Here is a 22061-nt window from a genome sequence, read left to right on the forward strand (position 1 = left end):
TGGTCTTGGTGACAAAGCTAAAGAACTACCTGAACTCCTGATACAGGTTTTGCCGAGATTATTGATTACTAAAAAGGAAGATTGGGATGCTATTTCAGCCTGTAAACAAAAACAAGACGAGGACACAAGTGATTTCTATTCTAGATTCGAGAAATGCTTTGCTATTAATAGTGGCCTTAAGCCCAGTAGCGAATCATATCCACATCTTTTCGTGAGTAAACTAGTAGAGTATTCCCTACCCCAGATCAAGAATAGAGTACTGAAGGTTGAGAGTACTTGGCAAGCAAACAGCCCTTCACAAATGTTGCAAATGCTACAATATCACCAGAACAGGATTAGAGAAGAGCAGGATCAGGAAAAGAGACGCATGAAAGAGACAAAAATGAAGGTGCTGGTTGCCCAAACGGTACCGGCAAATACGAACAAAAATGGCACAATACCTGTCAAGGGGAACTGTAATTATTGCAAACAACCAGGTCACTTTGTAAAGGATTGTGCTGTCCTGAAACACAATATAGCTACAGGCAAGACAAAAGAACGACAACACATTCCTAGGCAAAATAGTATGCAAAATAGCACCCCACAGAGCGCACAACAGACAATAGCGACTTTTCCACCCCCACCACCGCCTGTTCATGCCACACAACAAATGTATCAGTACACACAGTCAGACTATCGAGAATACCAATCGTTCTCATGAAACAGCCTTGAGAGGGAAGTTGGCTTGCCCCTTATTGAGGTTCCTGTAGATCAAGAGGGTCCCTATGTACATAGTCGTGTATTGGGACAGGACAGAAAATTTCTGATTGACACAGGGGCGAGCAGAACTACCATCAGCCATGACGAGTTTCCAGGGGCACCCCTCTCGGGCTCACAGAATGTTTCCCTGGGATTTTCAGCAAAGCCTATTGTTAATGAAGTATCGAAACCAGTCTCCCTCGGGGTTGGTCCACTGTCACGTACCACAGACTTGCTACTTACTAAATCATGTCCAGAAAACTTACTTGGTATAAAGACATTAAAAGAACTAGGAGCAGTTATCTGTTGTTCTCCGGAGGGAGTGCGACTGTTCTTACGTGATTTTAAGGGACAAAGGGCCCGATGTAGGTAAATCCCATTTACCGAATTTGAAATACCGAATTTTACCGATTCGGTATTTCAAAATCGGTAAATGGGATGTAGGTCCCAACATCTGGAATCGTTTCCGATTCCTTACAAATTCGGTATTTACCGATTCTGTAAATACCGAATCGGTATTTGCTATTGAATCCTATGAGCCTTTGAAGCCCATAGGATTAAAGTCAAATACCGAATCGGTATTTACCGAATCGGTAAATACCGAATTTGGCAAGGGTGCAGGGGGTGTCACTTTGACCCCCTCTAGCACCCCCAAAACGGGCATGTGTGCAATGTGGCACACAGACATGCCCTAAGGGCACGTCTGTCTGTCACATGGCACATGTGTACATGCACAGATGTGCATGTACACAGGAATCGGTATTTTACCATGGATTTGTATTCCATGGTAAAATACCGATTCTGTAAGCCATGTGCTGATGGGACATTGGCTTCCTACATTGCATTTTCGGTAATTTTACCGAATCGTTATCATTACCGAATCGGTAATTATTACCGATTCGGTAAAGTTACCGATTCGGTAATGATAACGATTCGGTAAAATTACCGAAAATGTGCCCCTACATCTCGATAGCCCTTTACCGATCGGAAACGGCCGAAAATCGGTATTTTCGGCCGATTCTGATCGGTAAAGGGCTACCTACATCGGGCCCATTATGTGTTGACAGATTTTGACCACAGACTCCAGAATGTACCACAGCACCTATGGGCACAAGGTCCGACTGACGTAGGTTACATGGATATAACACCACACCGTGTCACTCTCAAAGCAGTAGTAGTACTACCACGTATACGACAATACAAGTTACCACCTGAGGCCGAAGAGGCCTTATTAAAAATTATTGACGAACTCATTGCACAAGGGGTGGTGGTGGAGACTGACTCGAATGTATGTAACTCACCTGTCATTCCTATCCTTAAACGATCAGACCCTAATGCACCACCAGTTTACAGACTAGTTGTTGACCTTCGAGAATTGAATAAATGTGTAGTCCCTCAATACCCAGTGGTCCCAGACATTTCCTCATTACTGACTGCTATTGATTCTGAGGCCACGTTCCTTACAGTCATTGACTTGAAGAATGCCTTTTTCAGCATTCCAATTCATCCAGATAGCCAGTATCTCTTCGGATTCAGTCTAAAAGGACGCAGTTTTAAATTTGCCAGAGCACCACAAGGTTTTACAGAGAGTCCTAGCATTTACAGTCAAGCATTGAAGAGACAGCTGGACAGTATTAATATGCCTACCAACACTGCACTGCTCCAGTACGTAGACGACATCCTAATTACAGCATGATCAGAAACAGACTGTGAAGATGCATCACTGACGGTTTTACACTTTCTGGCAGACAAGGGGCACAAAGTGTCCCCTTCGAAGCTGCAATTCTGTGCACAGCAAGTGGTGTACCTTGGACACTTGCTGTCCAAGAGGGGTAGACAGCTGACACAAGAACGTATTCAGTTAATTGCTAACCTTTCACAGCCCAAGACACATTGGCCATCATTGGCCTCACTTCATACTGCAGGCAGTGGATTCCCCAGTATGCCTATGTAGCCAAACCACTCATACAGTTGACAACACAGGAGGCAGCGTCTTCGACTGTCCTCCCTTGGACACAAGAACATACCTTGGCATTTGAGGAATTAAAAAGAGCCTTATGTCAAGCGCCAGTTTTAGCGACTCGTAGTTACAGCAAACCCTTTATGCTTTTCGTAACTGAACGGGATGGAACAGCATTATCTGTCCTCACACAAGATCAAGCAGGAAAACACAAGCCTTGTGCTTATTTTTCTAGTACACTGGATCCGGTGGCCCAGGCTCTGCCTGCGTGCCTGAAATCAGTTGCTGCAACAGCCCTAGCCATAAGACAAAGTGACTCGATAGTGCTGGGACACCCCCTGATAGTCCAGGTACCACACGCAGTGGAAGTTCTCTTGAACAGGACACAGACACAACACTTGACTGTAGCGAGACTGACAGGATATGAACTGACGTTATTTCAGCCACACATAGAGATCAGACGATGTAACATTCTGAACCCTGCTACACTTTTGCCCTCAAGTACAGTAGACACCGCACCACATGACTGTGTGGAAATAATGAATATAGTGACGAAACCAAGACAAGACCTGACAGATGTAGCACTGCCAGACCCTGACCTGACACTCTATGTAGATGGATCATGCATGAGAACGAGTACGGGAGAGTTAGTGGCAGCATATGCCGTGACCACTGCTACTGAAGTCATAGAGACACAAACAATAGACACACTGTCAGCACAAGCAGCAGAGCTCATCGCTCTGACACCAAGCCTGCATAAGAGCTAAGCACTTGAAAGTGAACATTTATTCAGATTCACAATATGCATTTGGCGTATTATGGAGGGAGAGAGGTTTCTTGACCTCTCATGGGGCCAAAATTCATCACGGCCCGCTTATTCAGGCCCTGTTGGAAGCAATACATTTATCTGCAGCCATAGCTATCCTGAAATGTAAAACACACACCAAAGTTACAGATACCATTTCCCAGGGTAATGACCTGGCAGACCGAACTGCTAAACTTACAGCCCAGACACCACCAGACACGACAAAGACAGAGGTACCATTACTGACAAAAAGTATGACAGTCAGGGATCCTTCTCAAGATGTACTCGACATACAGACACATGCCACTTCAGATGAAATAAAGAAATGGACTGAACAAGGAGGGGTCCAGACTGACCAAGGTTGGATGACTAAGGGCAAAGCAACATGGTTTCTTCCAGATTCCATGGTACAAGTCATCATAAACACAGCACATAGTCCAGCACACTTGGGAGAGAAGGCAATGATAGACAGCTTACAGAATATCTGGTTTAACAAGCACCTGCGTGCAGCAGCGAAACAAAAAGTAAGAACATTTATGATCTGTTGCCAGTTCAATCCAGGTAAAGGCATCCCGGTGGAACAAGGCGGATTTCATCCTCCTGACCACCCTTTTGAGGTCCTCCAGATGGATTATATCCAAATGGACAAATGTAGAGGTTACAAGTATGTCCTGGTAGTTGTGTGTGCACTATCCAGATGGACAGAAGCGTATCCAGTCCCAGATTATACTGCTGTGACAACCGCCAGGCAATTGGTGCGCGAATTCTTCCCTAGATACGGATTGCCCCGTGTCGTTTACTCAGACAATGGTCAGCCTTTTTCTTCTGAATTAATGAAACAAGTGTCCCTTCTGTTAGGATATAATTGGAAGTTTCATTGTGTACGACACCCTGAAGCAGCAGGCCTTGTAGAAAGGCATAATCAGACAATAAAGACGAAACTAGCAAAGATCTGTGCAGAAAAAGGCGTGGATTGGATGGTAGCCTTGCCGGTTGCCCTCTTTTACATGCGTATGGTAGCCCATTCCAGAACAGGCCTATCACCATATGAAGTGGTTTTCGGTAGACCGCCGAACATGTGGGGTACGCCTATGCCTAAGAAAATAACTGATGTTGACAGTAACATGCTTACAGATTTCCTTGATGTCTGCACTACTTTCTTGTCGTTCACAGGTTGCCGCCGCCTTCCCTGACAACACCAAGGTCAAGGAGAACGCCATAGTCCCTGGGGATTTCGTCCTCGTCCGGAATTTTGATCGATCAAGCCCCCTTGAGCCGCGTTGGAAGATGCCGAAATTAGTGTTACTGACCACGAGGACAGCGATCAAAGTCGAAGGGAAAAAAGGATGGCTCCATGCCCATCATTGCAAAAAGTACTTTGGAGACTCTGGAACTTTGGTAAAGACTAAAGACATTACAAACTTTGAGCCCCCTTTGCTAGAAAAGACTCCACAGCAAGAGTACAGGTCCAAATTACGATCTAGAAAGCCAGACAACGTTTAATTGTTTAAGTCCACTAGGTGGTGAATCGGTTAGACAAGGTTTCTGACATGTATAAGATCGTAGATAGTAATCGTAAAAAGAGCAAAATGAAAGAAAAATACTACAAGATATTACGTAGTAGATGTATAGTAACTCTGATTTTTCTATCTCTTCTGTGCATCACTATAATCTGTATCAGCTTAATACTACATGTTTTCTTTCCTCCTATTGCCTCACATATACATTCTTCCATTAATGACACCGTAGAACATACATTTAGTGATCTGCCACCCCATGAACTGTCATATCGACTAGCCCTGCGCAACAATACTTTTATTCGGATGTTGCAGCGTTCTCATCAGACCAGCAATGCGACAGATTGCTGGGTATGTGGCCGACTCCCACCTTATCAAAAGACGAAGGGAGTTCTGCCCCTCGTCCCCATTTGCGGTCAGACAGCCTATGTACATCTGCCCTTAAACTGGGGTGGAACATGCTATATAGCGTTCCTGCTGCCACCCGTCTTTCTAGCCTCATCCAATTATCATCGAGATTCACAACTAGAGCATGTTAGACACAGGAGAGAGACTGATTCCTCAGTGATTGATCAGACTGAGACAGCCTGGGAGCAATATACAGATTTCAATAGAGGATTCTTTTTCTTCATAGGTCCCGTCCAAAACAGTAAACTCATACGCAGGTTAACAAGAACTCTGGAAGCAGTTGTGAATGAGACTGCATGTGCCCTGGCGAACTTGACCCAGGAGCAGTCTGCCATGCGACTTGTAGTTCTTCAGAACCGCCTTGTTCTTGACGTCATCCTGGCAGATAGGGGCGGGGCTTGTAGAGTGATCGGCTCCGGTTGCTGCGTTTTCATTCCAAATAATGCGCCATCTGTGTACGCAGCAATAACAAGGCTCCACAAGATTGCTCATGACATACATCAAGACCCAGGCACATGGACTTGGTCCAGTTGGCTCTGGAGTGTAATATCGGCATGGGGATGGAAAGTGTTGTCGTTCCTAGGAATGATACTGCTTATGATATTCGGCTGCTGTCTCTGTTTGCAGTGTGGCCCGGCCATTTGCGGCCTGTGTGCCACTGCCTGTGTCCCACATCCACGTATACAAAAGATCAAAGATGAACAAATGATGCTGTATGATCAGATATACGGTCTCATGAATATAGATGTGTCCTGAAGGGTACAGTAGGGGACAAGGAGGGGATGAGGAAAATGAAATTTTACATGGCCAATGTGTCCCCTGCGTGTACCCCTCGTTTAGTGTATGTGCATGTCACCCATGCATTTTCCCTCTGTGGCCTGAATAATGAGGCCTCTGCATTTACGTCCCACAATAGGATGTCAGTCACCAAGCCTTCCATGAAAGAAACGTTAATTTCGCACTGAGGCCCATGTGGCCCATGTGTATGCATTGTGCACTTTTAAATTCGAGAAGAACCCATTTTGTGGCTCAGCCTGAGCCAGTCTCCGAATTAAGGTTTCATGGCTCCAGACACTCTGAGGGCTGCAGCTACGTATCCCTGACCTCGCATACTTCTGGCTAAGCCGAGAGGGGCCCAGCCCGGGGTGCCAAGACAGTATTTTGCACAACAGTTATCTGCTTGCTCTACAGAATCACATTCCTGCCTGGTGAAGAAGGTAAACAGAACCCGTCTGCAGAGATAGGGCCTAGCTTTTCTGTCTCCGTTTAAGTGATTTGCAGAGCTCGCGTCCATAGAAAGCTCAAAGCCCCCACGCAATGAACGAAGAAATATATGCCCACACTGGCTCTTGGTGATGAGCGACCTCTGCTTCAGATAATACATCCCCGGACTTAAGATATCAGATAATACCAGACGTGCAGGTCGCCCTGACACTGAAGGCCTCCCTACTAGACCGAAAGTCAGCTTCCCCCCAGTTACACGTCAATTGCACGTCATGATCAAGTTGCGCACACAAGTAGGGCAAAGGTTTCCGCTTGCCATGCAACCCCCCTCCATGTATCCACCCACCTATGACTCACCTATGACTCCTCAAGTGAACGCCCACATGTACGCCCTCATGCACGCCCACATACTCTTATCTCTTTCTTTCTCTTGCTCTGCCTGGAGCGCTCCTCCTCTATGCAATTGAATGTATAAATATTGTACTCTGTGAATAAAGTTTAGAAGACCCTTCCTGAACCTTAGTGGTGATGGAACCGATTCTCCCCTAACTTGAGTTATTGAAATAAAGCCCTTTTGAATCGGACACCACGGACTCTGCCTCTCATTTAATGCATGACCCTTTGTTTATTTATAGAAATTATGACAGGGTAATACTTTATTTACCACAGTCCTTATCCTCACCCTTGTTTCAATGAAATTTCACATACCTTTTTCCTTCTGAAGAGTGTCTGAAAAAGGGAAGACAAATGTGTTACTTGTACAGATTAAAGACTCCATTGTTAATAATGTAAAACGCAAACTTTCAAGAGTTATTCTATGCTTATGGCAACTGTGGTCATGTGAAATTCTCACAATTCAAACTATTCACAAACATTACTGGCATGATGTTGAAAATGGTGACATTGAAAATGCCCACCACAATGAGCATTCAACAGTCAGGATTGACCAGAACAGATAAATCTGCATTTTGAAAAATACAAGACCTACAACCATGTGCACCATTTTAGAGGCTGTGTAAAACCTTTGTGTCTGTATGCACATTTAGCTTACATGATGCCTTCATAATGTGATGCAGAAAATATATTTTTAAATAATGCCATATATTAATACTTTAAATCATAACCATGGGACCATCCCTTTATCATCGATCTGTCTCTGCCTCATTCTTCTATTTGTTTCTTATATATGCTGAAACCATAGGTAATGCTTATGTCCACCCACATCGGCAGCAATAAGGTATAACTTGTGGCCCAAGCCTATATTGCTTACATGTGTCTGTTGTGAAATCCAGGAATATTTCAGATGCTTGTCAATGAAGAAAATGAAATGGATGCTGTTCAGCCACCTGCCCTTGTACGAATCCTACACTAAGATGTTATTATGCTTACTTGAACTGAAAAGAAATCTTGCTAAAATTAAAGTCAGGATTAAAATGTAAATCCTCAGCTATTCTGTATCCGGTGTAGCTAATAAACACAGCAGCATTATCTAATATTGAAAGGAAGAAATCCTATTGGGGTTTCTAATTAGGCCATTCTCGAAACGAGGGAGTGACAAATCATTACAATATCTGATATTTTCAGGGATACAGTCGAACTCTAACCCCTCTTTCTTTGATGAGTAATACACTCAAAACCACTAAGAAACAGGACATGCGTTTAAAAATATTTATTTTAAACTTATAACTCAATACCTAAACTCTGAAGGTTAACAACACAGACTGTAAAAATAAATGTAGTATATACTGTCATGGTGATATGAAACAGCAGGGAAAAATTCGATGTTAAGTCCTTATTGTTAAGAAACCGCTGACACAGAAGTGGAAGAAAGAGCAATTTATTTCAACTCTGATCCTCAGTACCAACATTGCCTCACTCCAACATTCTAAGGTGAACTCCTCACCAACATTCCAAGGTAGGGGCAAACCACGGGCAGGGAAAAGGGAGGGGGGAAAGGGAAAAGGGGGCATACTACGTGTAACATATCACTATAGGTAAATCCCACAGCGAGGAAGATTACATCACACCTCTTTCTGTAGGGAAAAAATGGAACAAGTGAAATATTCTATACACAGTATTTACAACAGAAGAGGAACATCAGAATATTCTGTGCATGGTCATTACATCACAAAGTCCTCTTGCCATCGTGGAGGAAAGAGTGACCTGGTCTCTCTAGTCAGTGGGTTCTTGGTAAGCATGTCTTCTTGGTTATCTCTTCTTGCAGACAAGGGAATACATACACTGGGGCAGCAACATATATTGTTCATGCTCCATGTGCTACCATCCTCCAAAACAACCAAATTATTATTTACTCGTTGAATCCTTTGAGGTTTGGAGAATGATGAAAATCTTGCACAACCTACTTGAGGTCTCTTGACCACTATCCACTGACCTACACACCATTGCCTATTCCTAGTACCCCACTTCTGATCATATCTTATTTTGTAACTGGATTGATGGAGACCAATTTTAACCAAAATTGATTCTCTATCCACCCAGACAGAACTACCCTCATTGAGCCAATTGGGGTTAAGTTTGGTCCCTGGATTCCTCCCCTTGAGGGACAAAAAGGGAGAAACTCCAGTGACTGCATTAGGAGAAGAATCGTACAACCATAAAGTCTTCCTTATAGCATCATCAATAGGTTCATGTGCAGTAACAGCTAATTGAATGGTGTTCTTTAACACTCTATTTACTCTCTCAACCAGCCCATTAGCCTTAGGACAATAAAGAGGAGTTCTTATATGTGATATGGCCAAATTAGATGAAAACTGTGTCAAAGTGTCAGATGTAAATTAAACCCCATTGTCCGTAACTAGGGAACTGGGTATTCCCTCTTTCGAGAAAATGTCTTTTAAGAATCCAATCAAAGCAGATGTGGTGATAGAAGAAACCGTTTTAGTGGAAATCCAATGGGATTGGTAGTCCACAAGAACAAATATGAATTTCTTAGAGAGTCCTAGGAAGTTTAGAGTACCAATGATGTCTAGCCCTAACTTGTCCCAAGTGTCATGTAGATACTTCTTTATATATACTGTGTTAAGTTAGCATGAGCTTATTACATGTTTAAACACAATTTTTCCTTCGGCTTCAGTTTGCACACGACACATACTTGTTGTTGAAGCTTTCAACCTAGAAGAGCGATGTGATTTATTTGAAAATAATATGTTATTACTCTGATATCAGTTTTGCTTGGTACACTGTCTGAACAGTGAGTGCTGAACCCTCTAAGAATAACTCGATACAAGGTTGCTGGGAGGTCTGATCTTCGCACCACATTAGACATAACATAAGTACAGTTGCTGCCAACATTGGGCTCTAAGCGGGTTTAAGATAGAGTTACAGGGAATGCAAGAAAACACTTGATGATGCTTCGCATGCAGAGAGCTGGTGGCAGATGATGTGATCCTCTCCTCCTGACATTTAGAGGTATGGGCCTGCCCTGCTAAAACCCAAAAGAGACCTTCATAAATATAATATAATATGCTAAATAGGGAGGTGAGAAATAGGTGTTGTTAATTCCTATTCATTTCAGCATTATAATATGCTATCACCGTTTGCTTACTATGGACTAGTAACTATGCTGATAACTTTGATTCTTATAATCTGTTTGTTAGTATTATACAAGATACTGCGTTTGAGAACATTGCATTGATTAATAAATATTTCAAATATGCACGTGTCCTCATTTACTCCAAGTTCTGGTTTGAAATGATTAAAGAGTGAAAGCGTGTTCATGTGTTCCACGATACCTGAGGTAACCTAAGTTCATGTTCTGGTTTGTCTAAGTCATTGGGAGTTTGTTATGACCAATGAGACACTGTAGCTAGCTCGGTAAGGGGATTTTGGATACTGAGGTGAGTTTTGGGTCACCCTAAGTCACTGAGGTTCTAGATCTCTATGCACAGTTCTGTAGGAGAACGGAATCCCTGCTACACAAGGTTTTGGATGGAGCAGATACAGGAAGCAAGGGTGCTTTACGTACCACTTTGGATTTGTCACTAGCTCCACAGGTTATGCAATCTTTCACAGTGTTTTCAACATTACTATCCATATTGGGGAACCAATAATACTGTCTAATCTTGCTTTGGGTCATACTTCTACCTGGGTGCCCTTCATGTGCAATCAATATAATGCGTTCTCTTATGTTTGCAGGTGGCAGACTTTTATTCCCTCTATGTACATGATCACCAATTATGGATAGTTCATCTCTTACCACTCACAAGGAATTCAACCTCTCCGTAATCCCATTGATGGATCAGGCCATCCATTACAAATCAAATTTTTAAGTTCTTTTAGAACAGAGTCTTCCTGTATACCTTTCTCTCATTCTTCATGGTTATTAGCAGGACAATCAATGGCTAAAATAGTTTCATCCGGTGGATTACATTGGAAACTATCATCAGAAATGGGGAGTCTGGATAAACAATCCGCTATAGTGTTTTTCTCACCCGCTACAAAACACATGGAATAGTTAAAACCTTGAAATGCTAAGACCCATTTGGAGATGCGTGGAGTGGCTCTTTCTATGCTCTTTGTAGAGAAAATGGGGAGTAAGGGTTTGTGGTCCGTGCGCAAAATAAAAGGAATACCCCACACGAAAAATTTGAAGCGGTTTATTGCCCAGTAGCACACAAGTGCTTCTTTCTCTATTGTAGAGTAATTATATTCAGGTTCTTTTAAGGCTCTAGACGCCAATGCAATTATTCTTTCACTGCCATCAATAGTTTGGGTAAGGGACGCACCAAGTCCCTTTTTGCTGGCGTCAGTGGTTAGAGAAGTTTTGGCGTTGGGGTCAAACATGCCTAACGTGGGAGCTTTTGAAATGGCTCGTTTGATGTAGTAAAAATCATCTTGACACTGAGAACTTCAGATAAAGGAATACACTTTTTTTAATATGTCTCTTAAGGAGTGTACATGCCCCGCAAAATTCTCCTCAAACTTCGACATATACTCTACAAGGCCAAGAAACGATTTAAGTTCTTCCTTGTTAGTAGGAGGGGGGGGCTAATTTCACAGAGTCTACCAAACTGGTTTTAGGTATAATGCCTTCTTCAGATATAGTGTGTCCTAGATATGTTACTGATTTCACCCCTATCTTACATTTGTCTTTGTGCGTGGTGAAACCTGCTTTACTTAGCTTGTTTAAAACATCCCTGAGAATCTTGTTGTGTTCTCTTTCTGACTCTCCATAGATTAAAATGTCGTCCTGGAAACACAACACTTTATTAAGACCTCCTAAAATATGTTGCATGATCTGTTGAATTACAGCCGCAGCTGATGCCAACCCAAACGGCATTCTATTGAATTGGTATGCCCCAAAAGGTGTTATAAATGAAGTCAAAGCTTTGGACTCCGGGTAGAGGGCAACTTGGTGGTAAGCTGCGGAGAGGTCAAGGACACTGATGAATTTAGCACCCTGTATGATACTGAGCATTTTGTTAATTCTAGGAAGGGGATGTCTATCCACCCAGATGTTGGAATTTAAATCTCTCAGGTCCACACATAAAGGAATACCTCTACCCCCTTCCTTGCATGCGACTACTATGGGAGCTAACCACTCCGAGCTTCCAATCTTTTCAATTACCCCAATTGACGCCAATTTCTCTAATTCTTTCTTGAGGGGATCTGTTATGGATAAAGGAATTGATCTGGCTTTGTGAACAGAGGGTTTATACTGTTTCTTCAATTTGATTTTGTGCAAAAAGCTTTTTAATAAGCCTAATTCATCAGAGAACACCTCAGGAAACTCATCATAAACTTCTTTCCCAATTCAATCTCTTTCCACCAGATACACCGGTTCAGAGGCATTAGGATCTAATGTTATGCCAAGATCCTTTTGATGCCTCCATCCAAGTAAGTTCGATCCATGTTTAGTGATGTAAATTTTAAACACAGTAACTCTGTCTTTAAAGTTAATTTGCATAACAAGCATACCCACTAGTGGTATAGGGTCATGGTTATATCCACCTGGGTTAATATCTGGGGTCAACATCTCATATACTTTGTTTCATGAGTTGGCCTTAAATGTGGCTTCATTGATTAAAATATATGGGGAACTGGAGTCTGCATAAACCTTGTACTGCATGTCATCAAGAAAAATATTACACTCAGGATACTTCATGTTAGATACATTCTGAAGGTTCTCAACATGGAAAATAATGTCTGCATTGGGTATGTCCTCACCATACACCATGTGAGATACATTACCTTTCATGTCATGACACACTTTTGAAAAATGTCCACGTTTGTTGCATTTCCTACACACCACTCTCCTCGCTGGACATCTTATATCATTAGCCAAATGTTTAGGATCACCACAACGAAAACATTTACGGTTTGACATAACATTCTTTTGTCTATGATCTACCTTTTGTTTTGAATTTTACAGAAGAAAGTGTTTTATTTCTATCTTCCTTTGCGACCACCTTTAGTACCTCATTATCACTCACTTGTTTAACTTCCATAGCATCCTTCATTTCATTCATACAAAACGCTGTATGCTCTATACCCTTTGCGATGTCAATAGCCTGCTTCAATTCAGGTGCATCCGCTAATAACTTCTCTTCAATTTTCTTGTCACTTGTGCACCGCACTAATTGATCTCTTATAAGTAATTCAGTAATAGGTCCAAAATCACAAGTAGCTGCCAAACCTCTCAGTACAGCAATGTAATTTGCTACTTTTTCATTTCTTCCTTGCGATCTGGAGAAGAAATTATGACGTTCCAAAACTATATATTTTTTTTTCCAACTTGAGCTTCAAATTTTTTAAGAGTAATTTGGTATACGTCACGTTGAGGGTCACCATGGGCATCCTAACTCCCTCCCTCACCCACTGTGATAGTGTCAGGTAAATCATCGCAGATTTCTCTAACTTGTTTTCCTAGATTGTGTAATAAAATATGTTGTTTGCGCACTGAAGAAAATCTATCCCCCCCAATAGCAATTAGATATGATTCAAACAATTTGATCCATCTATTCCACGGAATGAGAGGTTCCCCTCTTCACTTAAAAAATGGGGGAGGCTGAGACATTGCAAATGACGCCATTGAGAATACTGAAGAGAGAGAAAAAAAATAAAAGTAAGGCTTCCACCGCTGAAAAATCACAGAGTTGCTATGGAAAAGTACCACTAGAGGGCACCAAACAACAATGAATCAAGTGCGCCTTCTCTTTTTTTTAATTTTTTTTATTTCAAGTGAATTTTATTGAGGAAGAAGTTTGTGTATACAGAATACAGTATACAGGAGTACAGTGTGGATCGCCTGAGGAAAAAAAAAAACTTGATCACATTATATGCCGGTTGGGTAACATACGGCCTCTTATTAGAGCATGCATGCGACATTCGTATACTTGGTGTGTGTTGTTGTGAGCGGCTCGTGTATGTACCCCCAGGTGACGAGGAGAGAAAAGGAAAGTGGGAAAAGAAAATTGAGAGTACGGGAGGAACACCTGGTTCAAGTGTCGATTGGGTCGGCCAGGCTGTGCCCCTACGATGTATGTGGGGGTGCTGTACACCTTGGATGGCCGCCTATGGGGCTTGTGTGTGGACAGGTAGTTATCTAGGGAGAGCCACATTTCGCCCCTTGTGCGGGTGTTTGGTGTTTGGTTTGAGGTTATGGTGTTGGCCCCCGTAGGAAGGTGATCCAGTTGAACCAACTCCTGAAGGATGCTTTACCTGTGTCTTTCCAGTTATTTAGGACCGTCTTAACTGCTGCTGTGAGTAGGAGGTCAGTCAGATCTCTGTCTTCTTTGGATTGGATTGACGGTGCCATGAAGGCCGTGGCCAACCCGTGGAAATCTAGCTGTAGTGATAGACCTAGAGCGTTGTTTATAAAGTCGTTTATTCTAATCCAGAATCGTTTGACCTTAGGGCAGTTGAAGATTAAGTGTGCCAGGTCCCCTTTTTGTTTGTTACATTTCCAACACACGTCGCTGTCACGTTGCCCTATTGTCGCTAGGCGGGAAGGGGTCCAGTATGTTTTGTGGAGTAGCCAGTATTTAGTTTGTGCTAGATTGGTGGTGACTTTGTTGTGTGATGCTGACGCCCAGAGGTTAGACTTTTCCCTCTTGGTGAGACGTCTGTGGAGGATGTGAGGAACTGCACCTCCGCACTCCAGACTGCTGAAACACACCACCAAATAATATATATATTTTTTTTCCTCAGAAAACGATGTGGAGAGAAATAGCACCCAAAAAGGTCCCTGAGCCACTTGTAGCTGAAGAAACACAACTGTCCCACACTCTCCTCAAAACGTTCACGGAGAGCGAACAATGACGGAGAATCGAGACGTCAACACAGTCAAGCTGACAGGGCAGCTGAGCAGGGCTTAGCCTCAGGCGAACAGGACCGCATAGGAATCCACAGATCGGAGCAGCTGCTTTGTTCCAATAGAAGGGCAATGGCACTAAATTGTTGTCGAACTAAATGTAAATTAAATTGATACTTGTATAGCGCACTACTCACCCGCAAGGGTCTCAAGGCGCTTGTACGAATACCGCTGTGGAACCCATCCTGGCTTTCCTTGTGAGGCGTCCACTCCTGGGCACCCCCAAGGTGGAGGCCAGGCATCCTTAGCGTTGTGGGGGCCATTGTGGAGATTAAGCAAGCTAATGCCCAGAGTTGCAGAGTGGGACTCCATGATTGGAATATGCACCGAGGCGAGAATTATCAGGTCCGTGGAATTTTGAGCCCAAGACCTGCCGAGGCGGGGAATTGAACCCTGGTCCCGGGCTAGACCTCTGCATCAGGGTCTGCCGCTCTAATCATTGAACCACACTTCTCCACTTCTCGGACTGCGCCTCAGGCGAGCAGAACCAAAAGAGGAACACAGCCTCTAGTGGCATGAACCACTCAACGAGCGCACTTCCGTAAATGTGACAAGTGAAAGAGGCAGAACGCACTCAAAGGCACAACGTGCACTCAAACAATGCGTCATAGAATTATTATTAAGTTAAGGAGTTTCTGCCAAGAATCACTCTGCATGCAGGGATGAAAACGGACCACCACTTGAATTAAGCAGCTACCAAAATAAAAGTCATGAGGCGGCAAAACTATAAGGAGGCAGCCCACAAGAAGGAACAAACTCAATCTTCAAAGGGTTACCGCTGGCTCCAAGAAAATCCCACAGCGGTTACGATGTATTTATTAATTGGCTGGATGGTATCACCTCAGTTGGTACAGGAGAAACAGGGGGAGGATCAGAAGCTGCCCCCAGCACAGCAGCGTGGCCAAAATGTTAAGAAACCGCTGACACAAAAATGGAAGAAAGAGCAGTTTATTTCAACTCTGATCCTCAGTACCAACACTGCCTCACTCCAACATTCTAAGGTGAACTCCTCACCAACATTCCAAAGTAGGGGCAAACCACTGGCAGGGGAAAGGGAGGGGGGGGGAAAGGGGGCATACCAAGTGTAACATATCACTCTAGGTAAATCCTACAGCAAGGAAGATTACAACACTAATCATCCTAACTCCTTCTTGCATTTTTGAGGTCATATGCTAAATTTGCTGGAGCAGTAAATAGAGAGTCTCTTCTTGAGTTTTTAAGATGGTTCACACAACGTGTTTGTTATGGAATAGCAAGTTAGCTATTTCCTTTCACAGTCTAGCAGCTTGTGCAAGTCTGGAACATGAACAGTGACCAGATGAAGGCCACTTCTCCCCACTAAGACCTCCAATGGAGGTTTGCACTGAAATCCGGCATTACTTTTGCTTTGAAAGCCAATAGATGAATTTCAGATATTCGTGATCTCATAGATATGGTCATAAAAGACTCACACAAACCTTGGCCAATAAAAATGCAACATAACAGTTTCTAATTAAGTTAGTATTGATGGAGCAAGGTCTTGTATAAAAGGTCTTGTATAAAAGAGACTTGCTTGGATGCAATCCTCTCAAATAACGTGTAACACTATAATCAACCTGTTTGTTAATACTAATATTGTATTACACACATTATACAGTATCTAGGGGAAGCTTGACTATGTGTATTACTAACCAGTGACCCAACTGTCACTAAAATGGCCGCTACAAATGCAGGATTCTTACTGCGCATGCGTCTACTGCTTCTACGTAGTATGACATTTTCTATGCTTGGGGGAAAATCTTTGCAGCTGCGAAATAGCTCTCAAAATGGCTGCTTGAAACTCACATGTTAATGCACACGCTATGCTTGAACTAAACCTTGAAAGTTTTACTAAATTGATAATGCAGAAGATATATAAATTAAATGGGATTAGAGTAGAGATAAGTGGTATACAGTGAACTCATTTATTTTTGTATTTTAACATGTCTTTTTCTGACTTTATTATTAGCTCTATTTGGGCCTTGGAGGGTGACTGAAATTCCTACCCCACCTAATTTATGCGAATGCATATCCAAACCCGCCCTGAACTATGATGACACTGTTAAAACTCAGCAAAGTTCGCGCAAGCAAGAATCTCCTGGGAGCATTACCTCTTGACCAGAGAGGGGAAGGAGAAATACAACATTTGCATAAAATGTATTGATCATAAAATGTGAAATGCAGAAAGGACGCTTGCGAAAGTGAATTAAGGGGTGGGAATATTAAACAAAGGACTAAAGAGAGAGCATTACATTTAGTATGGTGTGATGACCTCTTCCCTTGCCAGGCCCAATCAGAATTAGGGGTTTTCACGATATTGAAACATTTGGGGGTGGAACATACACATAGAAAAGTATAACAGTGGTAGTTTAGTTAGTTGGAAACACAGATGAAGGTGATGCTGCAGATTACGCAGCCCCTACAATAGCATGCCAAGATACTTCCCGTAAGCTGATCGAAGAATCCAATCATCTAGAAGGGGATGGCGGAAGAAAATCGAAGAGGCACATACAAGAAAGGGCCTGCGGAAGAGAATCAAGGAGAGTAGTGCCAGAGAGGGGTGTGACGCTGCTGTTGCATCTAGAAGAGGTCATATATCTTGTCCTGAACCTGTCCTGATCCTTTGGCTCCTGACTTGTCCTGGGGTCCTTATCCAGCTCCTTGGCCAGGGGTTGGACCTCACACCATTCTAGGTAACAATAATTCTGTGTAGTATGTCCTTGTACTGCTCTCTGTTTCTCCCTCTTCAGGTACTGTCATCACAAGAATTCTAACTGTGACTGATATTGAGCTAATTTGATTTACTTCCTGATGAAAATGGTGTATTAACATGTATTTGATGTTTGACTCACAACATTATTGATCAGATAAACTTTTAAAACTCCCTTGAGTCTCTGGTCATTTGAAGGATAAATTTAATGTTATTTCTACCTCTTCTACTACTAATTAGATCTATTGACCAGAGGAAAATGATACCCAAATGAGATAGGGCTGGTAAGAATTGGTAAAGGTAAATACATCACGCAGGAGTATCAAAGTCGATCCCAGCCGTAAATTATTAGCTTATTTGTATGAATGTTTATGGGCCCAGGTGAGTATATGGTTTGTAAGTAATCCAAGCTGGTAACCCGCTGGATCAGTTTTCTTGGTAGCAGAGGAAGGTTATGAATTTTAGTTCAATACAAAAATATTTCATGAAAAATTTACAAATTTGGCCTCTGAAATGGGAATTAAAATAGGGAGATCTACAGTGTTGCAGAAATCCTATAGAGCAGAATTTTCTGATAAAGATTTGGGAAGAAAGTTACAGATTAAAGAATTATTGTCTTTATTGCAAAAATGGGGAGATTTAGACAGATAGAAAACTAGGTGGACATAGAAAAAGGAAGAGGCACAGGGAAATCGAACGACATCTGAATATATGATGAGAGAAACAGAAAAGGTTGAGAGACTGTGTCCAATGAGAGAGGTACCAGGAGGGGGGTATGTACATGTCTCATGGACCCGACAGGATATTTTGTCTTTTGCAAATGTTTTTCCAAAGTTGAGAGAAAAACCTGTGGAATGGTACAAGTCAAAAGGTTTGTGAAGGTTTTAAAGGTGTTACTCCAAGACCTGCATGGTCTATTCGATAAAGTGGTACCTGCTGATTTGTGGACAGAATGTAACATTACCATAGATTGGTCCAATGATGAGTACCCAAGGGATGAAAAGACAGGAGCACCGTCAGAAGAAGTAATACAAAAATATCACCAGGTGATCATTTTCCTGAAAGGGAAAATTCCCCCAAAAGTAACTGATTGGATAAAAATAGACAGAACAACCCAGAAAAAAAAGACGAGTCCGTACATGCCTACTATGAGCGCCTTTTACAGGTGTTCAAACAGTACAGTGGTTTTGAGAGTATTGGAGACCAGAACATGAAACATTTTGTGTACCGGTTTGTGTCTGGGTTAAATTTGGCTACATCTCAAATGATTAAGCAGCACAGGCTGTGCTGACAATCAAAACACATAGAAGAGATCCTCAAGTATGCAAAGTACTGCAGAGATAAAATTGATAACAGACTAAAGACTTTAGAAGAAGAGGTAATGTGGGCCCAAGTCAAATTAGCAGAATAGCAAAAACTCCAGTAAAATATTCAGGCAGGAAACCAAGGAAAGGGGCAAGGCCAAGGTGAAATTAGTGGGGGTAAACCAAGAGGGCGATTGAGCAGAGAAGAGGCAAAGGAAAAAGTTCCCCTGACACGGGCGCGGAAAATTGGGGCATTGGAAACACGAGAGTAAAAACATACAGACTAATAATGGCCCAAATCAAAATTTAAATCAACATACGCAAAATTAGGTGATAATGAGTCAACTGCAGCAGGTTGTAAATCTACAGAGCCAATTGCCAACTGCCACTATGCCAAATTTTGTGAGTCAAGCCAGGTACAGTGTGGACGCCAGATTTCAAGAAGGAAGTGGTAAGAAAATTATTGTAACATCACAGTTTCTTTTGCAGGATTCATATTTTGTAGGTGACACCCAATGACGGTGCCTGAGGGGGGAGGAAGGGGAGGGTGTTCTTGGTGCATCCCTACCGGTAGATCAGTCAGGTCCATATATCGAGGGTAGAGTAGAAGGAAATGACATTACCTTCTTGTTGGACATTGGTGCTACTCTTTCTACTCCCTCTCGGGAGAAACAATCCGAGTAGTAGGTGTTTCTAATAAACAAATAAGGACCCCTATCACAAAACCAATGGAGGTACGAATTGGTAATTTTAAAGAAAGTAGTATGTGACTCCAGTCCTGTAAATTTACTAGGAAGAGGTTTACTGTGCAAAATGAATTGCACGATATTCTGCACGCCGGGCGGTGTTGCAATTCAGACCCCAGATGAAGACGGAGTCTACAAATTCATGTTAACCAAACAAGGAACAGAGGTAGATGAAATGTAATCCCTGATGACAAAAGATGAGTTACAAGATGAGGTCAAAGCAACCGTAAATCCTGAAGTATGGAATTTTACAGGAAGAGAATTCGGAATAATGGCAAATGTAGATCCTGTGAGAGTGACTGTGAAAGAAGGTGCCATTTATCCAAATACTGGACAATACAAAATGAGTCGGGAAATTAAAGTAGGAGTTGCAGCAGAAATTGATCGATTGGTTGAGCAAGGAATTTTGAAAGAGATAATGAGCAGTCCTTGTAACTCACTCATAATTGGCACTAGGAAACCTAACAGGAAATATAGGGTGGTTCAGGATCTGCGAAAGATCAACAGGATTGTTGTGCCATATTGCCCTGTAGTGCCCAACCCAGCTGTGTTTCTGTACCAGATACCATTTACTGTAATTGATTAATGGTGCATTTTTCTCCATTCCATTGCATCCTGTCAGTTTTTATTTTCGTTCAAATTTGAGGAGCGTGTTTACGTGTGGAATCATGTGCCTCAAGGGTATACTGAAATTCCTTCAATTTTGAGCCAAATTCTGAAAAGATGTCTTGAATCTCTAATTTTGCCCAGACATTCAGTCCTGGTGCAATATATTGATGATCTATTGATCGCACCAAATACACAAGAAGACTGTGTTACTGACTCCATTGCCTTGCTAAATCACCTGGCTGAGGGCGGACATAAAGTGTCCCCAGAGAAACTACAGTTTTGCTGAATAGTGGTCAAATATTTGGGACATCAAATAGAACGAGGACTTAGGAGAGTGACCGCTGAAAGAAAAAAAAAATATGACAAATGCAATTGCCACAAGCCCAAAAAGAAATAAGGATGTTTCTTGGAGTCGTAGAATATTGCAGGCAGGGGATTGTGGGGTTTTTATTACTGGCAAAACCCTTGATACAGATGACCAAGAAGAGAGCAAAAGACGGATGTACCATGTTACAACGCATACCGTTACAACTACCTACTGTTACAACGCGACCATTACAACGCATACCATTACAACGCATAGCGCTTTGAGGTGCTGGATAGTGGTAAGTATAATTTACTATTCTAACTCCAGTCCACATGGACCCTAGGGAAGGTGTTGGATAGTAAATTATACTTATTCCCTATCCTAGAGCGCCCCCCAGCGCAATGCGTTGTAATGGTATGCGTTGTAAAAGTCGCGTTGTAATGGTAGTGCGGAGTAAAAAATGCGTTGTAACAGGTGTATACCCAAAAGACCCAATACAGTGGAATGATTAAAGCATGGGAGCTTTTGTGAAAGTGCGAAACTGTTTGTGTGAAGCACCTGCCCTGGGTATGCCAGATTATTCAAAAGAATTTGCATTATTCTGCTACGAGAGGGATAATTGTGCACTAACAGTCCTAACTCAGAGTCATGGTCTAATGCAAACCTCCTGTGGCATATTTTTCTGCTACTCTAGACCCTGTCGCATCTGAATTGCCAGGTTGTCTAAAAGCTGTAGCCACAATGTGCATTAGTCTGGAACAAAGCAAATCAATTGTGATGGGACACCCTGTAAAAGTGTGATTCTTTTAACAAGAACTCGAACTCATTATCTTTCCCCTAGTCGATTAACAAAGTACAAAATAAGTATATTAGGGGCTGAAAACGTGACCCGAGTAAGCTGTACTGTTCTTAACCCAGCTACCTTGTTGCCAGATTCATACCAAGAAGAGGTGAAAGATGAAGTTGAACATGAATGTCTCGACGTGACAGAACTCAATACCAAACCCCCTCCAGACATACAGGAAGAACCCTTGAAAGATGCCGAACATGAGTTCTATGTAGATAGGTTGTGTATGTGCCATGAAGAAGGAGGATTGAGTGCTGCTAATGCTGTGTGTACAATGGCTGGAATAGTCGAAGCATCCTATTTACCAGGAGTCAATTCTGCACATGTAGCCAAATTGATAGCTTTAATTAAAGCATGTAAAATCGGGAAAAATTGGAAAGTAACCATTTACACTGACAGTCAGTATGGTTACGGGGATGTGCACGGCTTTGGCCGGCTCTGGATGCAGAGGGATTTCATGACTTCTTCAGGATCCCCCATTTAAAATGGACATTTTGTAAAAGAATTGATTGAGGCAATCCAATTGGCAAAAGAAG

At 42.4% G+C, this 22061-nt stretch overlaps 1 protein-coding gene across 5 annotated transcripts in view; it reads right to left on the reverse strand.

Moving 5' to 3' along the window:
• Positions 1-22061, reverse strand: part of LOC147710105 (butyrophilin subfamily 2 member A1-like) — a 440009-nt gene that overhangs the window by 251719 nt on the left and 166229 nt on the right. For 4 of the 5 annotated variants that reach the window (XM_086920805.1, XM_086920803.1, XM_086920806.1 and 1 more), the window contains exon 5: positions 7361-7381. The exons of the other annotated variant lie outside the window; for it this stretch is intronic. In XM_086920805.1, the coding sequence (XP_086776931.1) occupies positions 7361-7381 (21 nt within the window). The remainder of the gene's footprint in view (positions 1-7360; positions 7382-22061) is intronic. 5 annotated transcript variants of the gene reach the window in all.

Source organism: Lissotriton vulgaris, chromosome 5, assembly GCF_964263255.1.
Source record: "Lissotriton vulgaris chromosome 5, aLisVul1.2, whole genome shotgun sequence".
In the NCBI taxonomy this organism is placed as follows: Eukaryota; Metazoa; Chordata; class Amphibia; order Caudata; family Salamandridae; genus Lissotriton; species Lissotriton vulgaris.